This window comes from Rattus norvegicus, chromosome 1, assembly GCF_021556685.1.
Source record: "Rattus norvegicus strain SHRSP/BbbUtx chromosome 1, alternate assembly SHRSP_T2T, whole genome shotgun sequence".
Taxonomy (NCBI): Eukaryota; Metazoa; Chordata; class Mammalia; order Rodentia; family Muridae; genus Rattus; species Rattus norvegicus.
The window spans coordinates 8,305,001-8,332,778 of record NC_141534.1 but is presented as its reverse complement, the minus strand read 5'-3'; the positions used below and the strand labels follow the sequence as shown (position 1 = coordinate 8,332,778).

General features: G+C 45.6%; 1 protein-coding gene across 12 annotated transcripts in view; it reads left to right on the top strand.

Moving 5' to 3' along the window:
• Utrn (utrophin) overlaps positions 1 to 27,778 on the top strand; it is a 502,827-nt gene that overhangs the window by 53,721 nt on the left and 421,328 nt on the right. For 4 of the 12 annotated variants that reach the window (XM_087636115.1, XM_087635978.1, XM_087635932.1 and 1 more), the window contains exon 1: positions 10,477 to 10,602. In XM_087636115.1, the coding sequence (XP_087492241.1) occupies positions 10,509 to 10,602 (94 nt within the window). In that variant the 5' untranslated portion in view covers positions 10,477 to 10,508. 12 annotated transcript variants of the gene reach the window in all.

Here is a 27,778-nt window from a genome sequence, read left to right as displayed (position 1 = left end):
ATGGGTTGGGGGTGGGGTGGGTTTGCGGGTGTCAGAGAGTGACTTGGAGAAGAGCCAACATCACGGATCCCTCAAGTCTGCGACTTTCATGCACTCAGAAGTAGTAATGCTGCCTGCTATTGTCCTTCTGTCACCAAAAGTCACATCTCGATGGGCTTGAGAGTCCACGGCAAGTATTTGTGCTAGAGTTCAGGGGTGGCTCTGGCTCAGGCTCTGGCAGCTGGTGCTACCTGACACCTGGCCTCGTGGTGCTTTGAGGAACGTCTGTTTCCTGTTGGCATCAAATGGTTTTTGGCTGTGACCGTGAGGAAAAGGAAGCATTGTATAGTATCATTTACTTTCATAAAAATAGCTTTGAACTCTCTGGGCTTCCTGTGGGTCCAGTCAGCATCTCTGGAGCCAGGGAGCTGCCTTCGAGGGCACACGATCCAGGCGGAACAAAATAGAGGGTAATTGGGTTGGGCCATAACGGAAGTAAAGAACACCCCCGTTTGCAGTCTTCCTTGCCGTCGTGAAAGCTTACATACATCATCTTTCATGTCCGAGTTAGATTCCTGACACGGTGTATCCTGCAAGAGGGCACGGGCACCAGTGGATGTCAGTGTCCGTGAACAGTCAAGGCCAGCCATTTCCCCAAGCCGGACACCGACCGACTTGCATGCCAAGTGGGAACATTGGTTTCTGTAGCTTGCCACTAATCGGCATTTGGCTGGAAGTTATTTCAGCCCAATATTCTTAATTTCAAAATCTACGTTGTTACATTCACCGTATTTAAACTCTGTTGGCCAGACAGCCTTACTCACAGACACTCCCCAGAGACGGCTTTAATGGCGAAGGGTACAGACTGACACGATTGGGAATGGCTCGCTTGCTGGAGAGGCTGCCTTGAACCTGGAGGCTTGTCTCTCGTTTCTACCTTCTTTGAAGCTTTTCCCCTTGCTAGCCCTGCCTCTGAGCTCCTTTCTCCATCCTGCCTTTCTCTTTGTGCTGATGAGCACTGCCATCACAGGCAGGCTCTGTGCTTCTCCCTCTAGCACAGCTCATCACAACCTTTTTTCTCCGCCACTGCCTTTCCTTGTTCCTTTTGCAGCCTCTGGCCAGTCAGTCCTAGGTGCCATGACATCTGTGGCTTGCAAGCTGAACCACTTGGCTAGCCTGGGAGCCAGCTCTGTCAGGGCTGCAGAGCACAGAACAGCGCAGTCCTCTCTCCCCTCCAAATCTACTGGTCAGAGGAGCAGCCCACGCCATCTGGGTACTGAGAACGGGTTGCTGAGTGCTCCGACTTGGAGATGCCACAGTGAGAAATAACGCGTATCCTTTCTGTCCCTCGTTTGGACTTTTTTTTATTTTTATTTTTTGACTCTCCCACATTATATTAGAGACTGCAAGGCCATGGCCTGGGACAGTAGTCAGTAAAGTGCTTGCCATGTGGGGTCTTGAGTTTAATTACCAGAAATTAGTTGAAAAAAAATCTGAGTGTGCTGACACATTTGTAATCTCAAGGGGGAGGAGGCAGAGACAGGATCCTTGGGCTCACTGGCCAGCTAACTTAGATGAGTTTCAACAAGGGGCCCTTTCTCAAAAAAACCAAGGTGGACAGTGATTAGGGAAGATACTTGAGGTTGACCTCTGGCCTTAAGAAGCACCGGTACCCATGAACACACACAGATACAGACAGACACACACACACACAAATACACACAAAAACAGACACACAGAAACAGACACACAGATACACATACAAGACACACACACATACACATACACACACAGAGAAAGACACAGACAGACAGACACACACACACACACAAACACACAGACATATAGATAGACATATACACATTCACCTGCACAGAAAGACAGACACACACACACACACATGCAAACAAAGATATAAACACAGACAGATACACACAAACACACACAGATAAACATATATACACAGACACATATACATTCACACACATAGACAGACACAGACATGCACGCAAGCACGCGTGTGTGCGCGCGCGCGCACACACACACGCAAGCACACACAAACACACAGACATATAGACAGACACATACACATTCACATGCACAGAAAGACAGACACACAGACACAGACACAGACACACACACACACACACACACACACTCTCTCTCTCTCTCTCTCTCTCTCTCTCACGCACTACCAGACGGCAAATGCCTCCAGTTCCTGGGTTGTTTCTGTCCAGTTACTACCTGGATTTCTTCACTTTCCCCACAGCCCTGGCCCTAACTGTCATGAATAGATGTTTATCTCATTCTCAGTCTGAGTGGGTGGAGTGTCCATGTTTGGACGAGACTGTCTTTGTGTGTTGGCAGCTGTAAGCTGGATCTGTGGGTGACTCATACGTGCTAATCCCCGTATCTTCTGAAGAGGGAGCACCCTCACATTTGCATGAGGACGTTTGCTCAGGGACAGACACAGTCCTATGACCAGGGTTGGAGTGCAGACAAATGCGCCTAGTGGACTGTGGTGGATGGTGCCCATGGAAGCCAGTTTGTAAACAGGGATAGTGTTGCCTTTTTGGAGGGGCCAGCTGATAGAGCCGAGTCTCTGAGGCAGACTTCAGTGTATGCTCAGGCAATGTGAGCTGGTGACAGTAGTCAGGATCTGGGGAAATTAGTACGTTTAGCTGCAGAGAGTCAGTGAGGAGACAGGCAGTGAGTGGCAGGTGACAGTGGGGTAGTGTTCCGAGCAACCCTAGCTGAACCCATAGGCTGGCGGGAACCACTTGGTCACTTTTCCCATTGGGCTTTATTATCAAGGATAATAAAAGAAAAAGTACCTGATGTCTTCTTCACACCTTGCCACAAAGCTCGAACATTCTAGAACTCTCTAGAAACCGGTCACATTTTTTTTCTCACAGTGCCAACAAATGTACTTAAGGAAAGTCACTTACTGTCCCTTGCTCTGTCATGTGTAGGTTGCTTACAGACATCTAAAAGACAGAACATGTAACTCCAGACATGCTGGCACATGCCTGTAATCTCAGCACTTGGGAGGTCAAGGCAGGAGGGTTGCTAAGTTTGACTATAGCCTAGCTGCCTGGGTGAGACTCTGTCTCAAAAAAACCCAAGCCAGGATTGGAGGGTTGATGGCTGGGCGGTCAAGAGCATGTGTGCTACTTTCAGAGGACTTGGGGTAGGTTCCCAGCACCCATGTTGAACAGCTCACAGCTACCTGTAACTCAGCACACTGGGTCTCTGTCTCTGTCTCGGCTCTGGTCTCTGTGGGGATCTTATTCTCATATACGTATCCCTCCACCCATATACCCAATCGAAAACAAACAAACTAACCCAAATCGTTGAAGAAAACACACACACACACACACACACACACACACACACACACACACACACACTAAACTAAATCAAACAAAAACAAAAATCAAGAGGAAACACATAGATGGTTCAGAAAATCATGTCTCCTTTTATTTTTCAAAATAGTATTGCTAAAGCCACGTGGTGGTGGCACACGCCTTTAATCGCAGCACTTGGGGCAAAAAGGCAGGTGGGTCTCTGAAGTTGAGGTCAGCCCAGTCTACAGAGTGAGTTCCAAACCAGCCAGGGCTACACTGAGAAACCCTGTCTTTAAAAAAAAAAAAAAAAAAAAAAAAACAAACCAAACCAAATCTAACTTCTTTGATTTTTAGTGTTTGGTGTCTTATCTTTTGCTGTCTCTGTAAGTAACTGTTCTTGCTTCCCTGAAGAGCCCAGGCGATGACCTTCCGTCCTGCCCTTGGGGTGGGTGCTTATAGTGGGAGTGGCTATCTGAATGACTCCTGCTCTAAGCAGTTAACTGACTGTGCTGGGGTTTCTCCTAAGTGCCTGGCTGACCCATCTTGCTTCTGCTAAGTGGTTGCCTCCTCAGGCATCAGGGAGTGTTGGTCTGTTCTACCACAGATCCCTGTGAACTACTGCTCAGTTAGCGAAAATACTTGCCGGTTTTACCAGAAAGCAACTCTGCCCTTGAGACCTAGCTTGCCTCACACTCAGATGTGTGCACCTTGCCATGAGAGGAGGGCCTTGACTTACAAGACCCAGCCTGTCCCCAAAGCTGTGATTCCTACTTTCCTCTCCCCCTCACTGAAAGTTGTGAACGATGTGTGCATGGCAGAGGGCGTATATCCTAGCCTCTGTGCGGTCGGGGGATCATTTCTCGTTGTTCAGAGTGGGGTGTAGGTTTGACTCTCTGTAACTTGGTTTTGTGAATGATAATGCCCTTCAGTTACACTGTATACTAATATGGTAGTGAAGGCTTGATTTTAGATTTTATTTATATCTTTGGTGCTTTGGGAAAATAGTCTGAGAAATGACTCCACCCATGAAATACCATCCTTGGCTTTGCTTTTTTTGGGGTTTGCTTATTTTTCCAAGGGTTTTTTTTTTCCTGGCGTTGACTTTTTGTAGTTGAATCATCTGAACAGTAACAGCATCCTCAGCACATGTTGTCAACGCCGCGTGACGAATCCTCTTCATGTCAACCTAGGGTTTTTGCTAGTGACCTTTAGTGGTATAAAAAGCCAAGATAGGATATCATCGTTGGACACAAATGAGTTAAAGAAATCTTAGAATATCCTTTGAGGAAGCGCTCTTTCTTAGGGCTTCTGTATAAGTGGATTCGGCTAGCCACGGATCAAAACTTTTTGGGAAAAATTGCTTTCCTAGTGAACATGTACAGATTTCTTTTTCCTCAAATGAGACAGAATTGAGGCTGCTTGTATCGAGATGGTTACTGTGAGTAATTTACAGATGTTATCAAGGTGGTCAGGCGATGTGAATGTTCTAGCACCTCCTATAAGGGACTTGACCCTCTGGGTTTTGATGCCTGCAGGCAGGCTTGGGACCAGTCCCTTTCAGATACTCAAGAGAACTGAATCCTAAATAACATCACTCTGATGACAACATTAGAGGGAAGGCTCACTTGAAGCATGCCCAAGGCCCGAGGTTCCACTCTTAGTACCACCAAGGAAGGAAAAAGTTAGATCGTGTGGCCTTCAAGAAAGAATGTCCTTTTTAATCTTCACATTCCTGGGTGCACAGGATAGAGATTGGCTAGGAGAGCCAAGGGATGAGCAGTTCAGATTGTGGGGTATGTGAGCCTGTTGGAGACTGGACTCCATCCATCCTCATCCAGGAAGCCCCCCACCCCGGGCCTGTGGAGTTACACAGTTCTAAGTTCTGTAGAAAGATCCTTTGGGGACTCCAAGGGAAGGACTGGAGGGAAGAGAACCTGGAGGCTGGGACAGCTTTGTAGGTAGATTGCTCTGAGCGGCCACATAAACAAAGATGTGGGAAGGCTGTGTGGGCTCCTGGTGAGGCTGCAGAGTTTTATGACCATCCTTCGTCTGCAGCTATAATACCCAAAGGAAGCTATGGATATAAAGAAAGGTAGCTTCCTTATAATTCGTTTGATATTAGACCTGCACTTGAGCATCCCTACGTGGGGAAACCGAAGCTGATTTTGTGGGATTCTTTTGGAGCCTCTCTGATTCTGCCCACCACTCATGAAAGATGTCTGCTGCAGAAGTGAATGTGTTGAGTTTCAGGGAAATGACTTGGATCTTGTTGCTTCTGCTTCTGCTTCTTCTGCTTCTTCTGCTTCTTCTGCTTCTTCTGCTTCTTCTGCTTCTTCTGCTTCTTCTGCTTCTCCCTCTCCCTCTCCCTCTCCCTCTCCCTCTCCCTCTCCTTCTTCTTCTTCTGCTGCTGCTGCTGCTTCTTCTCCTCCTCCTCCTCCTCTTCCTCCTCCTCCTCCTTCTTCTTCTCCTCCTTCTCCTCCTTCTCCTCCTCCTTCTTTCCTCCTCCTCCTCCTCCTCCTCCTCCTTGATGTAACCTGTGTTTCCTGATATATAATTTTTTCTTTCATGGGAGGAATTTAATTGTCAATACTTTGCGGGGACACCGGCTGTGAAACTCGACACACAGAGTGAGAGCAGAAGTGCAGAGGGGTGAATATCTAGCCTGGCACACTCAGGGTTTAATAACGACCAGCTCGTTAGCAAGCAGAACCTTGTGGGGGATAAGACACAGACATAGATAGAGCTTGGTTTATGGATTCTTCATTCACATGGGTGATCTCCGATTGAAACTTGGGCCATAACCAGGACAGAATGGGAAGTCTGTACCTGTAGACATGTTTGCACAATTGTTATCAATGTTAACTCTCTGGTCTGGATCAGTTATGTAAAATACTCACATTGTGGGAGGCGACGTGAGAATTTTGTATGCTATTTTTACATTTTATTTTTATAAGGGTAAAGTCATTTCAAGACAGATAGTTTATAAGGGCATGAAACAAAAATGGTCATCAGATTTTATTTCAAGACAGGCTATAAAGAGATGAGAAGACTCTCAAGAGAACAGTCTTACACCCACTGCTATTAAGTAGAGAATGTCCGTTAGCAGGGGGTTGATCTTAGAAATCTGTAAATTCAAGTCATGTTATTTCAGCCAGGAGAATACATCCTGCCCCTGCTTGACCTCTTTCTTTTCTTGACATGAGTGATGAGCAAAGCCATGGCTTCAGCTTAAGGGCAGTAGAGAAGAGTTGGCAGCCAAGGACAGTATTGTGCAGAGTCTGATGGAGGAGGGCCAGGCCCCTCCTATTTGGTCACGCTGGTGTTGGAGTATGGTTTGGCACTGGTTTTTACCTGGTGTATGGCGCTGTTAGGAGGATAGGTTCATTAGTTTGGGCTGACAGTCATAATACGATGTTCAAAGCCAAGAGGCTTTGCCAATAGCAGGATAAGGAAACTGTGTACTTTCTGTGGCACAGTGGGCTGACCTAGGTACATGTATTTATATTTGTGTGTGTTTTTGTACAGGTTTACATATGTGCATATGTGTGTGTATGTGTGTGTGTGTGTGTGTGTGTGTGTGATATGCTGGGTATGTCTCTTCTACAGAGATTGCTACTTGAATATTTTTACTTCTCTTTCCCACTCTGCTATGCTGCATGTGTTTCAGCTGTTTAGTTCTTTATTCTCTTTCCATGCTATCCCTTTTTTTCCCTCCTGGTGAGAAGAGACCTAGGCTGCCAGCCAGTTGCTGTGGGGCTATAATAGAGCTAGTGGTATGTACCAAATTTGATTACAGCTGTCTCAACACCAGACTGAATAAGAGTGCGCATACCGTGGACAGATACTTGTGACAGAAATGGCCTCCTGAGCTAGGCACCAGGCCACCGTGTAACCTATCAGAGGAACAGATCTGTGAGGACCAGGTTCCTACAATCCTAAGGAGTTTTTGGAAAGAGTTTTGGAAGTTTTTAGGAGTTCCTTCAGATAACCTTAGGGAACTGATGGTAGCTTCTTTTTCTCGTTCTCAGGGTTTGGGGAAGCCCCAGCGCTTTGTCTGGAGTATGCTTGGTGTCTCATCCGTCCTGCAGGGAAACCAGTGTGGTGGCTAAATGGGCCGATGTGTGGCTTCTCTGCTTTTGAGCTTTGATGACGTTTCCGTGTAGTTCAATGAGGTTGTTTTAGAAAATTTCCCACAGTGGAAAGTTCTCTTGGACATATAAAAGTTCAATGGTCACTTTCAACATCAGCTGTGTGCCAAGAAATAACTAAAACAATGGATTACGTAGTGTAGCCTTGGGACATGGAAAATTTTAAAAGACGGATGAATCACAGTATGAATACAGGTTGCAAGACTTGAGGCCTGGCATTGGAAAACACAGAAAAGCACCTTCCCTTTTTTTTTTTTTTGTTTATAATTCTTTTTCTGGGTAAAATAGTTATCCTCATTTTCTGTTAGTATTATTTTGCCTGCACACGTTTGATATCTGTGAAGGCCAGAAAAGGGTGTTTGCTCCCTTGGAATTGGATTTTTGGTGATGGTGAGCTGCTATGTGGTTACCAGTAACTGTATCTAGTTCTTCTGCAAGAGTAGGAAGACCTCCTAACTACTGAGCCACCTATCCAGCTCCAAGTGTTAATCTTTTTTTAAAGCTATGGCCTATATTAAGGTTTTACTGCTGTGAACAGACACCATGACCAAGGCAACTCTTATAAAGGACAACATTTAGTTGTGACCAGCTTACAGGTTCAGAGGGCCAGCCCATTTTCATCAAGGTGGGAGCATGGCAGAGTCCAGGCAAGCATGGGGCAGCAGGAGCTGATCCTTCTACATTTTTATCTGTAGGCTGAAGAAGAAGACTGGCTCCCATGTGGTTAGGAGGAGGATCTCATTGCCCTCCCCACAGTGACCCATTTCCTCCAACAAGGTCACACCTCCTAATAGTGCCACTCCCTGGGCCAAATTAATTCACACCACTACATGGCCTTGTAGTATTTTCTTTGTTGTGCTTTATTTATATAGATTTCATTCTGTTTAGTTTTTATGAGGGAGGATCAAAAAACTAAATTCTACAGTAGAATGTTGCATCAAGAGGCAATTGATGTCATCCTACGTAAATTTGCTTGGACATGCTAAGGTTTGAAAGCACCATCAACCCTTTGCATTAGACTCTCTTTCAAGTACTCACTGTATTCTCCCATATCTATACTTTCGATATCAAGAAAGACAAAAGGTAGCAAGTGTGGCTTGTACAACTATGCCAGTAGCAGTGTGGGGATTCACTGGTCCTTTCTGAAGCTGGCTTCTGCTGTCCATGGATGCCTCCTTTCTCCCGGATTATGCGGGGTCGTGCTTCCGTTCTTGTTCATTACTTTGGCTACTTAGCTCTGTCTATGGGAGCAGAGATATTTTGGTTTACGGTGAACAGTGAACACGGAGACCCATCTTCATGGAGCTGCCGGAGAGAAGGTAAAAATGGTGCTGCCCCTTTAGAAAAGTGAACAGGAGTTCCTCAGTGCACTCATGGTATTATGTAAAAACGCTTTGCGACTCTGTTCCCGAGATTTATGTTGTCTCCAAGAGGAGTGAAAATGTGTCCGTCGAAGTAGTTTACATGTGGAAGTTTAGAGCTGAAAAACCGATAGTGGCCCAAAGGTGGACCCCATCCAGTTGCCTGTGAACTGATGGAAGACGTGGTGTGCCTCATCTGTGCAGCAAAACGCCATTCCACCACCAACAGTGAGATATCGGCATGCGCTCCAGTGCAGAGGTTCGAGAACATGCTCGACTAGAGGAGCCAGGCCCAACATATCAAATTCTGTTGATTTCGTTTATAGGAAGTGTCTAGAACCAGCGAATCCCTAGAGACCAGAAGGAGATGGTAGTAGCTGCCTTAGGCTGGGTAAGGAAGCGTGTGAAGGGTGACGGCTATCCGTAGGGTGATGGTTTGTAGGGCGGTATAGTTGGTGATGGGGTGATGCACGGAGTCTGCATCCGATATCCGTTGACTTGGGCACTGCATCTGGACTTACGATTTCATAGTATGCGGATTATAGCAGTAAAACGGCCACTTATTTTGGGTTTTCACTAAGTGACATGACCCGAGCCATTCTGACTTTTTATTGTCCCGTCCCATCTTATTCATTGGGAGAATGAGGATTGGAGGAGGGAGGATTTTATTTTTGTCCAGAGTCACAAGTCTATGGTCTTCTGAGCTAGACAGGTTCCCTTTAGTTGAAGCTCCCATGGAGCCTGGTAGGCTTACGTATTCTCTGAAAAATCTGCACGCTGGGTACAGATTTTCTGTTTCAGAAGTGGGGAGAAAACTATTAGAAGACCGAGGATGCAGATACCATGGTGTACATGCTTTTCCTTCTTCTTTGTGCTTATGTGGATAACACATATGTGAGTGATGTCAGGAGAACAAGACAGACATCTAAAATAGAAGACTGGAAAATGTGAGTCAAGAAAGAGTTACTGCTCATAACTCTGGTGTGCTTATTTTTTTTTCCATCACGGCAGTTTCTCTTTTCCTTTGTGGTGTTCGGAGACAGGGTTTCTCCATGTAGCTGAAGCTGTCTTGGAACTCGCCCTGTAGACTGGCCTCAAACTCACAGAGAAGCACCTGCTTCTGCCTCCCCTGTGCTGGGAGTAAAGGCCTGCACCACAAGGGAAGTAAACATTGTCATGTGTATGCACAGTGGTGTGTGTATGTGTGTATCTCTGTGTGTGTGTGTGTGTGTATGTGTGTATGTGTGTATGTATGTGTGTGTATGTGTGTATGTGTGTATGTATGTGTGTGTGTATCTGTGTGTGTGTGTGTGTGTGTGTGTGTGTCTGTGTGTGTGTGTATGTTGGTCCTTGCTGTCAGACAACATCAAACAAAAATGGTTAGAATCTCTCTAGTTGATTTAGAACATTCAAAGGCCTTAACTGTGATTATTAAGACCAAAAGTACCTCAAGAGTTTGTACTGACTGCAGAGTTTAACTTCCTGTCTGGTAATGGGGGGAGGTGGAGTTAGATTTAGTCAGATCCTCTTGTGGGAAAAATAAAAGGGACTCAAAAAAAAAAAAAAAAAAAAACCAACCTAACAGGACATCCCAGTGTGCAGTTCGCAGGCAGCTTTTGTGTTGACTTCCTTCACAGTTACAGTTTCCCTCAACTCAGCCGCCAACGTAGGTGATGAGCAGACTGGCAGCCACCACATTTCGGTGGAAAAAGTGGAGGCTGGATTTGCCTGGGCAGGTGTCTCTCCAGGCTTGCAGGAGATCCCCAGGTAAGTTTGTCAGTTGCTAGGCACCAGACAGTAAGGGAGGCTTTTGAAAGAGAGTGTCCCTTTCTCTTCCTAAGTCTGATTTGTAAGTCAGGAAGCTGCTGAGAGCAGGGTTTAATCTAGTGACAGGCAGAGGTGGCCTGTTCCTACAAATGCCGGGTCTCTGTGGAGCCGAATAGAGGCCACGTATCAGGTGCTTCTGAATGCTGTCGAATGCCGTTTGTGTCAAAGGTTTGCCACCGTGTTCAAGGCAGCTCATACAGTGTTGACTCCTTACTCCCGTTTCATTTTTATTTAATGTGTGTTAGTGTTTTGCTGGCATGTATGTCTGTGTGAGGATGTCAGATTCCTGGAACCAGAGTTGTAGGCAGTTGCGAGCTGCCATGTGGGGGCTAGGAATTGAAGCAGTGATCTTAAGTGCTGAGCCATTCTCCAGCACCCCTGCCTGTTTACTCTTAGAGAACACTTTTCCTCTGTGCCAGGCTACTGATGTCGCCCAGGCTGGCCTTGACCTCTAGCTCTTCCAGCTCCAACTTCCAGGAGCTGACTTTTCAGCATGCAGTACCGTGTCTGATGCTGGGGTGTTGAAGATCCTGACCCTCTGTTCTGTTCAGTCTACTGTGTTGGCAGAAAAGGCAACATTCTAAGAAGCCCAGGTGTAGTTCAGAGCTCACAAGGAACACGAGAAAGCATTTCGCCGCGGTGCATTGTAGGGGTGTCTGTTTATTTCAATGTGGTGGGTGGTGGAAACAGGGGGCTTCTGTTTACTATAGGTTTGTCCTTGGATAGGCAGAGTTTCCAGGAGGTGGGTGCTCTGACTTCCTAATTAGAGTCTCCTTCCAGAGTGACTTCGTTTTCTGATCATTTTAAACATCCACGTATTCTTAAATGGATACATGAATATGCTTGCAGTGCGGTCTCTGAGAAAAAAAAATGCGAAAACCAAACCAAACCAAACCAAAACAAAAAACCCCACATTTTAAGAGTACTTAGATTTTACTTTTTGGCAAAAAATTATTATTTTTTTTTGCAATTTTCCCCCCTTTTGATGTTTCCTTCCTAGTAGCATGGGGACACGACAATAATAGGTGTATCTTGTAAGCATGCTACTAAAATGAGAGGACCAGCTTGTATTTTCCTTAGTGATTATCGTTCTTGGCCAAGGGCCTGGGGGTGTTCACGAGCTGTGATTCTCCACATCGCTGCCTCTGTCTTTGTTTTCTTACTGAGGAGCTCTATGGTCCCAGGGTGTAATCATGGTACCTTTCAGGGCGGTGACGAAAGCTTCCTGAAGAGAGGTAATCGCAGTGGCACTGTCACCTTTCTGAAATGCCTTTGGAGTCTGGTAGGCTTCTCTCTTCTCCTGCCTAGGATTCCAACCTGCTTGTCGTCTTGCTGCAGACGGTCTGGAGCAGCTGCAGTGGTTAAAATCAGAAGCCAACTAGAAGGAAATTATGGACAGTAATAAACAAAGTTACTGGATGACAAGGGTCAGCTATTGTAAAATACTATCTTGGCAGAGCTCTGCTCTATTTAGGTAGTATTACTTCTTCCTTTGCTCTGGCTGCTATAAAGGCTTTGGGAAGATAACATTTAAAAAAATATATCAGGGATGTTATTTTCATAAAAATAGAAAACCAATGTTTACCCCATCCCTAATTCTATAGGAGTTTCACATCTCTTCTCTTAAATTAAGCTTAGTTTATGCTAGTTTTGTAAAGCATGTCTCTTCAGTGACCTTGATAGGAGTACTATTTTGATGGGGCACACATTCACATAGGCATCTGTGAATGACCAGATGATGTGCCAGAGGTTCCCTGCTCAGGAAACAACTTTGGGAGAGCCTGCTTCTCTTGCCACCCTTCCCACTCTCTTATTGGCCTATGAGACTCCATGTCTTGATTGGCATTTCCTTTTCTGATAGATGCGTTGGAAGATTGGCAGTCCGTTGGTGCCACCTGTGTCCTGAGGCTCTTTCCAGGGGCCCTGCTGTGGCTGAACCGAGACTGTGACTTCGTAGCTGTGCAACAGCTCCTCAGGAATGTCCTGGATTAAGCCATGTGGATAGGTCTGTGGAGAGGATGACTTTTGTGCCAACTGAATTGGCAGTTCCACTCTAGACAGATAAGAAGAAAGCGTTATCGCCCCTATATGCAAGGCCTCCACCACGTATGGCAGGAAGCAGAAGTCCATAGTGCTGTGGAGAGAGCAGATGAGTTCCTTGGGTAGGGTCAGGCCAAGTTTTAGCTTCCGTTGTGCACTGATGTTCATTCAGGGCAGGGCGTGCAGTGGTGGGATTGACGGTTGAGAGGGAGAGGCTCAAAAAAGAGGTCTTAGGGACTGGGTGACTCACTGGAGTGTTCTAATGGAGCAAGATGAATTGGGAGCTTTGGAAGGAAGATTTTCACCAGGCGTTTTATGTGTATGTGTGTGTGTGCATGCATTACAGAGAAAAGAGTGAATGAGAGAAAGATGGGGGCCAGGGAGAGGAGAGAGAGGAGGGTGGAGGGAGATTTGGAAACATTGCCAGGAAGCTCTCACATGCTACAGTGGCTTCTTCTGATGCTTGGGTTGGCAGCCTGCAGGTTTATGATTATCCTTGGATGTTGAGGTCTTCTTTAATTATTTTTACTCTTTGCTGTATTTAGTTAACATTGTAGTCATGTTTTGGTACAGACCGTGTACCCTGGGAGGCACGAAGAGTATCAAGATTGCCTATATGGTGTAAGGACTAAAATCTGGTGCCGGGGGGTAAGAGGACTGGGCCACGGCTGTCTCGATGTTTACTAGGGCTGTCAGACTTGCCAGATACTTAACCCCATGAAGGAGTTCAGGCTTGAGAGCAGACCGCCTGCCTCGAGTGCCTCTACAACCCCGTGGGCTATAGAGAACGGAGCTGTTGGTTCTGAAGACCAGGTAGGCTGTCAATCACAAAGGCACAGGAATGTAGTGAATTTGGGAGAAGAAAGGCAGAGGGCAACCTGAGAATCGTGATCAAGAAGACCCTGGAGCAATGGTTCCCAACCTGTGGGTCGAGACCCCTGGGGAACAAAAGACCCTTTCACAGGGGTCGCCTAAGACCATGGGAAAACACAGATATCTACATTATGATTCATGACCGCAAAATTACGGTTATTAAGGGGCAACAAAAATAACCTGATGGTTGGGGCTTACAACATGAGGAACTGTATTAAAGGGTCGCAGCATTAGGAAGGTTGAGAAGTGCTACATTGGAGCCAGGCAAGTAGCACAGGCCTTTAATCCGAAGACTCAGGAGGCAGAGATCAGTGGATCTCTGAGGGTTCCAGGCTAGCCTGAGCTATATAGTAAGACCCTGTGTGAAAAAGAAAGAGAGAGAGAGAGAGAGAGAGAGAGAGAGAGAGAGAGAGAGAGAGAGAGAGAGAGAGAAGAAGGAAGGAAGGAAGGAAGGAAGGAAGGAAGGAAGGAAGGAAGGGAGGAAAAGGAAGAAAGAAAGAAGAACATACAGCACTGTTTATAGAGTTGTGGATCCCAGATACCCCTGTCATGAACTATGTGAATCCTGAATCTTGGAGACCTGTTGGTCTCTCCAACAGGATTCCCTAGGAGATGGTGTTTAGGATTTGCATGTTTTAAGTACTGTACAAAATAAGAGTACCAGAAAAATAAAAAGCATACGTTGTGTAGCCCAGTAGTACATAAATCGATTGCTAATGGACGTGGATTGCTGGTTGGTATCTAGGAATAGGAAATCAAACATATCAAACATGGTACTCTAAGATGTTTAAGCTGTAGTACCCCATCGCTTCTTGTGTAATTTTCCCGTGGTATCACTTGAATGGCTGGCTGCTCCTGGACCTGGTCCTGGATCTGTTTTGTGTTTTCCCATCGCTTCTCTGACCCGTGCTTAGAGGGCACCAGGTGCTTCCTGTTTCAATCATTAGCAACTTCAGGACTTGTTGGAAAGTGACATTAGGTACTGTGTGGGGATTTGATAGGATCTGGGTACTCCCCGAGCCGCCCCCCACCCCCGCCCCGACATACACACTCCCGTTCCTGTCTCAGCACTTTGACCTTAGTTTCAACAGTTCAGTGAGCTGGCAAGTCTAAGTGGTTTGTTCCCACTGCACTCAGACTTGCATTGTTTGGTGGAGGAAGATGAGTCATAGCCTACTTCTGCCATTGTGTGAGGTGAAATAGGTAGTCTAGGGCTAAAGGACACAGGTCAGGCTTTCTGTGTAAATCAGAGTAATCGAAATGGGGTGGGGGGTAGGTGGGGGGGTGACAGGACTATGAGCCAGGGTGGCCATGCTGGTGAAATTACTCTGAAGCTGGAGGAACATTTTATTTTAACAAACATTTCGCCTAAAACCTAACCTTTAATAATGCCTTTGAACCAATCTTGAGGAGTCAGACTCCTTCAAACAAAAAAAACAATGCAGAATCGAAATGATACTGAACAGAAAACTGTCCTCCCCCTTTATGGGGGACCTCCTAATAACCAGGGTCATTACCCTGGGTGTTCTTTTGCTATGAATATAAAAATATAAGTTACCAAAAGTGCAAAATTTTCTTTTAGTACCAAATGAAAATCTTTGTATATTCGTGGCATTCAATTAAATCAAAGCAATGCAAAACCAAGCCATGAGCAAATAACTACAGATTACAAATCTCAGGGCCCACGTGTCTTAGCGTACTGGGCTTCTGTGAGAGCAAGTGTGCTTTTATTGTTACACTGCTACTGCAGAAGGTGGCTGAATGTTTGAATGTGTGTGTGTGTGTGTGTGTGTGTGTGCGTGTCTGTGTGTATGTGTCTATGTGTGTGTCTGTGTGTGTGTCTGTGTGTGTGTGTCTGTGTGTGTATGTGTGGTGTGTGTGGTGTGTGTGGTGTGTGTGGTGGTGTGTGTGTGTGTGTGTGTGTGTCTGTGTGTGTATGCATGTTAATATGTGTCTTGAGACAAATCTTAACAATCATCTTTTCCTACGTCTGTGCCCACTTCCTTCTGTTGCTTGGATCCTTGATTTTGAAACTCTTACTGATTCCTACATAAAACGGGAGATTTTGAATAACTTGGTTTAATTTTGTTTGAGTTTTAAGATGGTTAACCTCTAACTCAAAAGATCGACATTATTTTGCTGATCTCTGAGATAGAGGTTTAAGTCTTTGGGCTCAGACCCCACATTTTTCTTCTCTTTTGGCTGGCTGTGGAGACAGCTGTCATCCTAAACCACGCAGAGACTAGTCATTATTTAGGTACCCTCAATATTTTATTACATTTTTCATACACTGGTAATTAATTTCACATGGATGGTAGACCCAGAGTTCTTTAAGGTTCACTTTCCATATACTGTGGAGCCTGTTATAGTTAGCACAAGAAGGCTGTGGATTAAAACTTGAAATTAAATAGCAGCTCTGTTGACACTGAACACAGTGAATCCTGTGGCTGGAGGGAGGCCTCAGTGCTAAGGCTACTTGATGCTCTCACATAGGACCCCACATGGGGTGGTTCGTAACCGTCCATAACTCTTCTTTCCCGATAGCCAATGGCCTCTTCTGACCTTCAAAGGCACCTGTACACTGATGAGTGTATGTATATGATGAGTATATATATACACACATACATACATATCCAGGTAAAGTTCAATAAATCAATGTTTTCAAGATGGAGTTGGTAGGCTCATTTTAGTTTATAAAGACATGGGAGGGGCTGGAGAGATGGCTCAGTGGTTAGGAGCACTGACTGCTCTTCCAGAGGTCGTGAGTTCAATTCCCAGCAACCACATGGTGGCTCACAACCATCTGTAATGGGATCCGATGCCCTCTTCTGGTGTGTCTGAAGACAGCGACAGCGTACTCAGATACATAAAATAAATAAATAAATCTTAAAAAAAAAAGGACATGGGAAAATACAAATTTCTTAGCCAGGTTGAGGGGTGCATTACAACAAACGATGACCACTTAGGATAATGGAGTCTTTCAAGCTAATATAGAAAAAAATGCGTGTGGCTATTAAAGGAAGACGAGACTTTTGTTTCACTCTGTCACCTTGCTTACCGACATTTACTGTTTGCTGCTTCGTTCCTATCCTTCAGTACCGATGGACCCCTTAGGAATATTCCATGTCGAAGCACGGAGCCCGGAATTGTGGGCTGAGCTCATTTAGCTGTTGATGCTCTGAACGGCAGGAGAAGCACAGCCATACAGGACGGCACATGGGCTGCAGTTGTTTGGTGGATGGGATCGAGGCATGGTGCCCAAAGTGGTTTTGCTGTTTTTAGAGCTCACTTTCCTCCGCTCAGAAAGGATCTCCTTCTCTCTCTGCTTTCTGTCTGCTGGCAAGCAGAGAGGCTGGGCGCCTAGCCGCCCCACTAGTTCTCTGCTTCATGATCTATTTGCTTTCTGGGACCTTGTATAAAAAAGCTTTATTTAGTCTGCAGACAGTGTTATTTCTCCAACTAGAAGAGTGCTGTCACTGTAGTCTCGAGGCGTGATGGATGCCCAGTGAATGCCGTTGCACCAGATACTATAGGAGGCTGACTCCAGGGTGCTAGGAAGAAAGACACTGAACACAGAGTCCTCCAAACTCCCTTTGCACATCATTGGTGAAAACGCTGTCAGATAGCCATCTGCCTGACCCTCCACAAAGCCGGTCCTCTTACTGCACCGCCATTGACCCTTTTTTCTTGGTACAACGGGCTCCTTGTTGAGAACTTCATGCCAAGGTTAGTTAGTCTCCCGGCTTCTGACCTGGCCTATTTTCTTGTTGGCTTCTAGAATGCATGCTTTTAGCTTCTGCTTGCACCATGACACCAACCCTTTTCCTGGTGTGTGTAGCTGCTGGGTAGTTTTGCTGACCCCCTTCTTTGTGATAACTCAGAGCAAGACTCAGCCATTCGGGGTAGCGTCTGCTAGTTCTCTGAATTAGGTAAGATAGTTGTAAATATGTATCTGCTGGGCGTGATGGTAGGGGGAGGCAGGAGGATGGCTTCAGGCTAGCCTGGTCTACATAGTGAGGTCTAGGCAAGCCGGGATTACATAATGAGACCTCGTGGAGAGCATGCAAGTGAGAAAGAAAAGAGTGTGTTTATTAGCTAAGTCTGAGTCACGAGTATGTAACAGGATAAGTATAGTCAGGGTGTGGCCGAATGCCCTGCCAGATAGCAGTTCTGGCTTGGGGTCCTATGAGGAAAAGTTCCTAGCCTGTTGCTATGCTCTGGGAAAGATTCAAGCATTAGTTTCTAGTTTTTTGTTTTTTTCTTACCTTTATGTATTTTCACCTGCTGTTTCTCTTGAGTTGTGCTGCACATGGTCAAGAGTTGGAAGAAAGGAAAGACAGAAATGATTTGCTGAGCGTGTATTGAGGACCTGCTGTCTTCTTGGTATGAGACCATTAGTGGGAGTGTTACGGTGTTTTCAATATTTTTTTTTAAAGACAAGATTTATTTCATTTATGTGTATGTCTATGTTTGTGTGAATGTTTGCCATGTGTGTACATGCAAGGGTGCCAGATTCCCCCCACAGTTGACGTTACAGGCAGTTGTAAGAAGCCTGATTTGGATGCTGGGAACTGAACTCAGGTCTTCTAGGAGAGCAGTAGGTGCGTTTGACCTCCGAGGTGTCTCTCCGACCCTCAGTCACACTGTTTTATCCTCCAGTCTTTGGGATCTCTTCTGGCCGGTTTTCGTTCTATGGTCAGTTTCCAGGCAATCGCTTTTGGGCTAGCCCCGGCTTCAGTTGTTCGGGACCCACCTGAAGACCAAGCTGCACTTCTGCTGCATACGTGCGGGGAGTTTTAAATAGTTTTTTTGGTGTGTTGTTTTGTTTTCTTTTTGTTGTTGTTGTTGGTTCGTTTGTTTGTTTTTGTCTTGTTTTCGGGACGGGGTTGTTTCTCTGTGTAGCCCCTGCCTGCCCTCAAACTCACTCAGTAGATAGATCTTGAACTCAGAGACCTGCCTGCTTCTGCCTCCAGAGTGAGTGCTAGGGTTAAAGGTGGGCAGTGCCAGGGTCCTGCCTCTTGCCTTTTAAGGAGAGACTCATCTCTTTACAATGCTGGCATTAGAGGTCAGTACACGTGGTGCAGGGTCTGGTTTTGTTGATGCTGGGGAGCAAAACCACAGCTTTGTGTCTTGTTAGGCAATGACTCTTCCAGTTGAGCTTAGCCTCTGGCCCTAAACCTGGTTTAAACTGGTTCTATTCACCCGCAGCCTAGGGTCACAGCACACACTTCGCAGACAGTGACCAGAGCTAATGATTGGCGTTTGTCCTGAGTAGGAAGGGCAGGTTCATCAGGGATGTACAGCAGGGCCTCAAGGGCCTCATCGCACGCTTGAGTGTTGGTTTTGAGGTCTAGATCAGCCCGGGGGATAGTGAGTGGGCGTGAGTGCTACTGACACCAACATCCTGATAATACTGATGAGCCCACCAGCAGGCGGATTGCAGGGGACAGGAGAAAAAAAAAGTTGCAGCGCTAAGCAACCTGGTCAAGAGGGAACCATGTTGCTGTTCAAGTAGGCTAAAATTGGAAAAATAATTAGCATGTGAAAAGGTTCTTGTGTGGAAGTGGCTATGAGCTAAAGGAAGCAGGTTGATTTTTCTGAGTGGGAACACCCAGTTCAAGCCTCAAAACATTGTTTTCACATTTTGTTCTACCAAAATACCGACCCTCTCCCCCTCCCCCCCTTCACCCCGACCCTGTTTCCTAGTTTGAGTGTGGCTGGAATTGAGCTCTTCTGCCCTGCTGGCTCCCAGCCGCTTGCCCCGCACTTTGGAGCCAGTGACAGAGAAGCATTTGCAAAGCTTGTGTTTCTTCAGAGCCCAGATTGACCTTGACCTTGACCTTCTGACCCCAGTGCTGAGATGACTGGTGTCCACCACTGTGAAAGCAACTTTTATCAAATGGACGTAATTGTTGACAGGCTCGTAATAATCCTATTACTTGCATTTTAACCCTCAAAATACCTTCTATTGCCTCATTATTTGCTTATTGTACATTTTCTGGGCGTGGTGTGGTGTATGTGTGTGCGCACGACTGTGCATGTATATGACCTAGAATGAATATGGAGGCCAGAGGATAACTCGTGGGGATCAGATTTCTTTTTCTAACATATCGACTCTAGGGATCGCACCCAGATTGTCAGGCTTAGCGGCAAACAATTTTACCTACATTTTGCTGGTCTGTGGCCTTTCCTTTCTTTTAGAAGGTTTTTACATTTACAGGACAATTGTAGAGATAGCTCCGAGAGTATTCCCAGTCCCTTCTCCTCTACTTTAGTTAATATCTTATCATCATGGCTACACCTCTTAAACAAATGAACCATTAGTATATTAATCATGAAGTCATTAACAGAAATCTAAAAGTTTCCTTAAGAGTTATTATTGATTTTTTTTTATAAAAATGATAGCTGAGATATTATTTATAGCACATCAGAGTTTTATTTGAACTGCTTTTTGGTCTGCTCAGGCTCAGAGCTTTGGAAGCCTTACACAGTATAGTTTGGAAACACATTCACAAAAGAGATGGATACTTGTGACATGGGAGTCAGGCTCTGACGAGACTTCTGGGACCTGGCGAAGGAGAAGGCTATTTTAAAGGCTGATTTATGTCTAATATCTTTGTATTATTTTGTAGTAATTAAAATAATGACTTGTTTGTACCTTAGGTTTATATATATATGTATATATATTTTTAGTATATATATTTGAGTTACTTACAGTCTCCTCAAGCCGAAAGGGTCATTCAAAATAATAGGTATGGAATAGCTCTTGCCCAGTCAGATACAAGAGCAAGTCCATGATCAGAACAAAGACCACCTCAAAAATGAGCCACTGCCCTGCTGACTTTTGAGTGTCCTACAAATATCTCTAGACATTGTCATATGCCTCAGTTGGGAACCCCAATGTAAGGTTGTTACAGCAGCCAGGCTCGCTGACAGTGAGTACTGTACAAAATGCTTGTCATTGTTGACGTCTTTTTTCATCTGTTATTTATTTCTGATTAATTAAAACCATATAGCTTAGTGAGGCACCAGGGTGTAAGTCACTCTGTGTTACAAATGAGGTTTTAGGCCAGTGAGGTGACTCAGGAGGGAGAGGCATTTGCTGTGGCAGCTCTATGACCTGAGTTTGATCTCTGGAACTAATGGTGGGAAGAAGAGAATTAACCACTGCAGGTTGTCCTCTGAGCTCCACCAGTGTGCTCTGGCTGGTGTGCTCACATACACACATCACACATATGCACATAATCTCACATGCACACACACACACACACACACACACACAGAGCACACAGAGAGAGAGAGACAGAGAGACAGAGGGAGACCGAGAGGGAGACAGAGAGAGACACAGAAAGGGAGACAGAGAGAGGCACAGAGAGGGTGACAGAGAGAGACACAGAGAGGGAGACAGAGAGGGAGACAGAGAAGGAGACAGAGAGGGAGATGGAGAGAGACACAGAGAGAGACACAGAGAGGGAGACAGAGAGGGAGACAGAGAGGGAGACAGAGAGGGAGACAGAGAGAGGCACAGAGAGGGTGACAGAGAGAGACAAAGAAAGGGAGACAGAGAGGGAGACAGAGAAGGAGACAGAGAGGGAGATGGAGAGAGACACACAGAGAGAGACAGAGAGGGAGACAGAGAAGGAGACAGAGAGGGAGATGGAGAGAGACACAGAAAGAGACACAGAGAGGGAGACAGAGAGGGAGATGGAGAGAGACACAGAGAGAGACACAGAGAGGGAGACAGAGAGGGAGATGGAGAGAGACACAGAGAGAGACACACAGAGAGGGAGACAGAGAGACAGATAGAGAAAGAGGGGGAGAGACAGAGAGGTGGGGGAGAGAAGAAGAGGATGGGGAGAGACAGAGAGGAGAGACAGAGGGGGAGAGACAGAGAGACAGAGAATGATAACTTAAAGAAAACCTGAGAACTTGTTTAAAAAGATAAACATAAGTTTTTCATTCTTTTATGTTGCGGGTGCATTTTTTGGGAAGGGAATATAGCTGAGTTTGCAGATTGCTTGTCCAGTGTGCATGCCATAAGACCCTGGCTTCAATCCTTAGTAGCACATTAATCAGGAGTGGTAGCTCACGTCGGTATCAGAGGGTCAGGAGTTCATTGTCATCCTTGGCTACATAGAGAATTTGAATTGGAGGGTAGCCTTTGTGGTATGAGATCCTATCTTTTTATAAAAGGGGGGGGTGTATTTTGAGTTCAAATTTTCTTAGAGACTCCCACTACAGTAGAAGCATTTAGATCTGTAGGTTGGTTTGCTGTTCTCTTTACTGTCCCTTTGGTACCTGTGGGAAGAGGAGACTCCCAGTAGGGTTAGGAGGTGTGGGAATTTGGAGGCCAGTTGCTCCCAAATCCGTTCACCCACCCACTGCCTGCTTTGAGTGATCGCAGCAGCAAACTGGGAGCCTGTGCTTCGGTTCCTGCCAAATGTCTCTCATTTCCCCATGATGATATGTTATTAGTATCCCGATCCCCGTTATTGTTAAGTTAATCTGCGCCTTTGAAATCTAGTAAGATCACAGCATTTTGTTTTCTGTGACTTCATTTTGTAATATATGCTCTGGGTAGCTCTCAACTCTGTCGGAGGTGGTGGAGCACGAACAGCTTTCTATCTACAAACATCATTTTATACTTTGCCTTCCTGTGCTCTTCAGGGTTCTAGAAACAGAAGCCTCTGTTGTTTGAGCAGTCCTTCTGCTGTGTTTTCTAAGGTAGCCATTTTCTTATTAACAGAATGTGGTTTTTGTAGTTCTTAATCCAGTGAAACAGAACAGTGTGGGAGAGGAGGATCAGATGAATGTCCCCAGGCTAGCATCTTCCACCTCAGTCCTGAGGAGACGTGGGCAGCTTTACTGTACCTTTAAATGACTCGGTTGTGTTTCTCGGTAAATACTTGCTAATATTGGTTGATTATAAAGTTCTTCTTGTTCTGTTTTTTTCTTAAACACAGGCTGGCCTCAGACACGTTGGTAGTTGAAGATGGCAGGAACTTTGGATCCTCCTGCCTCTAACCTCCAAGTGTTGGGATCACAGGCGCTCTTTACCACACTTTAGTATTATGTGGCAGTGTGGACTCAGCCCAACCACAGGCACTGCTTAGAGAGAATTAGATACATATATTGTTACTCTTTTTTGTTTGTTTTGTCTTTTCAAGACAGCATTTCTCTGTGTAACCCTGGCTGTTCCGGAACCCTCCTTAGATCAAACTGGCCTTGAACTGAGAGATCTGCCTGCCTCAGCCTCCTGAGTTTGCCCAGTTTTGTTCTTGTTTTTGTTATTTTCAGTGTCATTGGTTCCTCCCTGGATTCTAGTTACTTATTTCCGATAAGTTTCTAGGAAAATACTGTTGGGCTAAGATGTTTAATTTTAGGACGTAGGGGTGATTCTACTGCTAAGGCCCTGTTCCCCAATTGGTTCTTGATCTATCAGTAAAGATGCCATGGGCCAGTTGCTGGGCGGGAGGAGAGGGCGGGACTTCCAGGTCTCTGCAGGCAAGCAAGCAGACTCAAGGAGAGGAGAGAGGGTTTTGACCATGCTTCAGAGGGACAAAAGGTAACCAGTCAGGTGAGATATCAGACAGAATGGCCACAGGCTGCTTGTACAGGCTCAAGGTTGGGGATGTTGAGCTGGAACTAATGGTAACTGAGTAACTCAAGTTGAGAACAGATTTAGGGTGCTGAGCTAAGAGTGTTGGGGAGGGTACGCTAGTGTGGGAGTTTAATATTGCCCAGCAATTGAGCTAACAAGGCAAGTTGAACAACACGTGCGTCTGTGTCCTTCATCCATGGATCCAATATACTCTGGGCAGGGGGCTGGGAGTGTGATCCATTCCGAGAGCTTAGGCAGGGTAGTAAAAGCTACACACAATGTTAAGACTATTATCATGGGGTTGGGAATTTAGCTCAGTGGTAGAGTGCTTGCCTATGTAAGCACAAGACCCTGGGTTCAGTCCTCAGCTCCAGAAACAAAACAAAACAAAACAAAACAAAACAAAACACGACTATTATCATGAATTGTTACAGTGGTGCTTGGAAGACTCAGTCAGGTTGAGTGTGTTCGACAATCTTGTTTTCAGCCAGTATCTTGCTGTCTGTATTATATATTGTTTATTTGTATTTTTTAAAAAGAACGTTTAGCTTTTATGCGTGTGGATGTCTTTATTTTCATGAGCATCTGTATACTGCATGCATCCCACATCAACAGAGGCCAGGATGATCCCTGGGGACTGGAGTTATAGACAGCTGTAGGCTGCCATGTGGGTGCTGGGAATTGAACCCAGGGTCTCTGAAGAACAGCTGGTGCTCTTAACTGCTGAGACATTTTGTTAGCAACCCATTTTTTTAGAATAAAAAAAGGTTTTATTTTTATTTATGTATAAGTAACCACCGGTGAGCATAGGACTATGTGTGTATGTGGGGGGGGGCGGGTGAGTAGGTGAGTGGGTTAATATAGGGTTATGTGTTTGGGTACCTTGAGAGGCCAGAAAAGGGAGTTGAATCCCCTGGAGTTGGGGAGATACACAAGGTGGTGGGATTCTCCATGTGAGGGCTAGAAACAAAATTCTGGTCTTCTGAAAGAGTATCAAGCACTGTTAACTGATGAGCCATTGTTCCAGCCCCCTCTCCTTTTCATATATATATATATATATATATATATATATATATATATATATATATATATATATGCACGTGTTTATGCACACATGCCATAACTCACATGTGGACATCAGAATACACCTTGCTGGACCCAGGGGATTGGATTTGGAGCATCAGGCTTGATAGCAGTTGCGTTCCCTATGAAGCCATCACCTTGGAACTACACTTTTAAATTTTTAATTTTTGTAGAAACTTGCCAATAGAGTCTTCTTTCCTATGCTTCTCAAGATCTAATGCTATGTTTTGAGATTCTACTAGTCACTTCTGCCCATCTTACCACCCCTTGCCCCTTTTGTCACTCTGTCTTTTGTTAGTTCTCCCTCACTGACCAAGTCTGGGTTAAACATCTTTGGACAGTATTTCAATGGCGTTCCAAGTAGAGCATTGGTGGGACAGTAGAGAACACGTAGTATTCCCTCTCTTCACGTTGACTACAGTCATTGACCGTAACAGGAGACCCCTTAGCATTCAAGGATAATATTATATTCCCTTACTTGAAGGATAACTGTATGGGAGATAATTTCACATTTATGTTGTGGGAAACATGCCCTTACACAAACACAGTGGCCTCTGTGTTTAGGTGCTCCGTTGGATCTGTGGCCAAGGCTGATGGTAACTCACCCCTATATGTCATTTTCCTACACTGGAGCTTCCAGTTGTAGACTCCACTAGTGTCCTCTGGCTGGTAAGCTTATACCCAGTTGATGCTCCAGGCCCCAGCAACCCTTAGTCCTTGACAGCTGAAGTGTAATTGCTCCATATCTCTGAAGTATTCTTGGTCTACCTCTGAAAGGAGTGAATCATAGTATGCCCAAGGGTTCCAAATCCATGTGCCCAAGGGTTCTAAATCAATTGTAGCTTGCTTGATATAAATGATCTTTCATTGGCCAACTTTTTATCTCTGTGCTGGCTGTTTTATGTCAATTTGACACAGGCTAGAGTCATTTGAGTGATTGGACCCTCAATTGAGAAAATGCCTCCATAAGATTGGGCTGTAGGCAAACATGTAGGACATTTTCTTAACTGGTGATGAACTGGTGGTACCATTCTTGGGCTGGTGGTCATGGGTTCTATAAGAAATCAGGCTGAGAAAGCCATGGAGAACGAGTCAGTAAGCAGCACCCCTCCATGGCCTCTGCATCAGCTCCTGCCTCCAGGTTCCTGCCCTGTTTGTGTTTCTGCCCTTACATCTTTGATAAGGGACCATGATGTGGAATCATAAGCTGAATAAACCCTTACCTCGCCACCTTGCTTTTGGTCATGGTGTTTCATTAAAGTTATAGTAGCCCTGACTAGGACAATTCCCGTCAGGTTTTTGTGCTTGCTGTGTTTCTTGTTACTACTTCCAAGAGAAATGACGAAGACTTGACTCTTAGAAATGACGAAGACTTGACTCTTAGAAATGACGAAGACTTGACTCTGCCTTAGTATCTGCTTTGTAAGATAAACCAAAGTAGCACGTTAGCCAGCGCATCCCATAAGCGGCCGATGGGAGAAGAAGGAAGAACTTCCATGAAGAGCCTCCTAGTCTACAGGACAGGGGCTGGTCCATGGCAGGATGGAATTTAGTGTCCTCAATTGATGCGACACTCACCCCACTGCCTCATCCCGTAGACTGTGCTGGGGACCTTGCAGGATTTCAGAGAGACTACAGTTTTCCCTTGTGACCTGTCCCACACAGACCATGACCAGTATTAGGAAGTGGGGAGGGACCCCTTTATCGAGTTTTCTAATTTTGTCCTTCATTTTCAGCTAATTATTCATGCCTTGGGGGGAAAAATAGCTTAGAAGGCAGGACAATATTGGTTTTAATTGCGAGCTTAGTCCATAGGGCTGTGCTTGAGTGAAAAGCATCCAGGAGTTGGGGAGAGAACAGATAGTTCTATTTCTGGCGGCTGAGAGGGGCTTTGCAGGGCTGTAAGGAAAGATGACTGTGTTAATTACAGGGCAGTTCCTGGGATCACATCCATTATGCCACCACTTCCTCACTGATACTGGAAGAAATTAAAAACACAGGCCAGAGTCTTAACCACTAGCATCACCATCAGTCATTGTGGAAACAATCCCAAAATAGTTACAAGTATTTCCTTTGTTAAGCAACAACAACAACAAGAAAACCCAACTCATTGGTGATGATTTCTAAAAAGTCATCTTTGGGGAGAGTAAACAAACTAACTGTGTGCTTTGGATCTGTAGGGGGACACCCCCCACCCCTCATGTTTGACCATTGTTGTCCAGGTGGTGATGTGGCCTTGGGAGGCTGTGGACACTGTGGGGGCTGAGCATAGCTGGTGCAGGTGGATTGTTAGGTCTGGGCCTTCGATGGTTGTATATAAGTCTGATTGTGGCTTTACACTCCACTTCTGGTTGACTATGATGGCAAGCCTTACCACATGATCCTGTCACCCAGGTCCTTTCAGTTCTGCCACGATGGGCTGCAACCATCGGCGCTGTGAGCCAAAGTAAAAGTTTCTTCCTTCAGGTTGCTTCTGACAGGTAAACTGGCCACAGTTATGCTAATGTAGCTAATAAATAGCTTCTTCTTCCTCCTCCCCCTTCCCTTCCTCTTCCTCCTCCTTGAACGAGGTAGGAATGCTGAAGAAGTCGTGGTGTTGGCATCGAATGCTAGAAGTTTCCTTTTCATATGTAGACTGCAGAAGGCCTACTGGGCCTCTCCTCAGCCTCACAGCCTTCCTTTCCACTCAGCCCCTGCTGTTCTTCTTTGCCTCGCCCTGTCCAAACTGCAGACTTCCAAGAGCATTTGCAAAACAGCCCCTCTGTTTCCTCTCCAACAAAATATGAAATGTGATTTTAGAAAAGTGGAGGTCATTGCATGGTTCTCAATGACCTTCACCGGAAGTGAACTCAACACAGACAGGATGTAGGCCAGCAGGGGCTCACAGTTTCCAAGGGAAATTTCTCCCTTTGTCGTTCGAGATCGATAACTGGGTGGGGATAGAAAGCCAAATGACTTCCTTGTTGAGCATAGACTTCAAGGTCATGAGACATTGCCTGTGAGAACTAAGCTTTGGCAAGGTGTGGTAGACTGATCTGCGCCCACGCCTCAATGATTTCAGAAATGTAGCAGAAAATGCAGGGTCCTCCATTCTCCCTGTGATGTGGGAGTTGAAGGTAACTTGGTGCAGTGATGTATTAGGGCCTTACCATGCCCTCCGAGGGCCATAGTGTTCCGTGGCAGAATGGGACTGCCCAGCTCTTTCCGAAGTTCATGTCTTCGTGTCTGTTTGGGTAGTGGGTTTCTTATCACAAGATCTACCTAGAAGTTTTAGTTATAAACGACAAAGGTAGATTTAGTTTGAAGTTGATACAGGGGAGAGTATTATCTCTGAACAAGTATGGCCTGAGGTGGTCGAGAGTTGACTTGGCAAGGTGACATCCCTTTCTCTGTCCAGTTATTGCTTGCTTCACAACGGGGTCTCCAGTCTCTTACCAGATAACTTCCAAGGCCTAACTCATCTGGTGGGAACTTAGTTGTAGGGTAGCAGTGATTACAGGTGGGTGGAGACACAGTCTG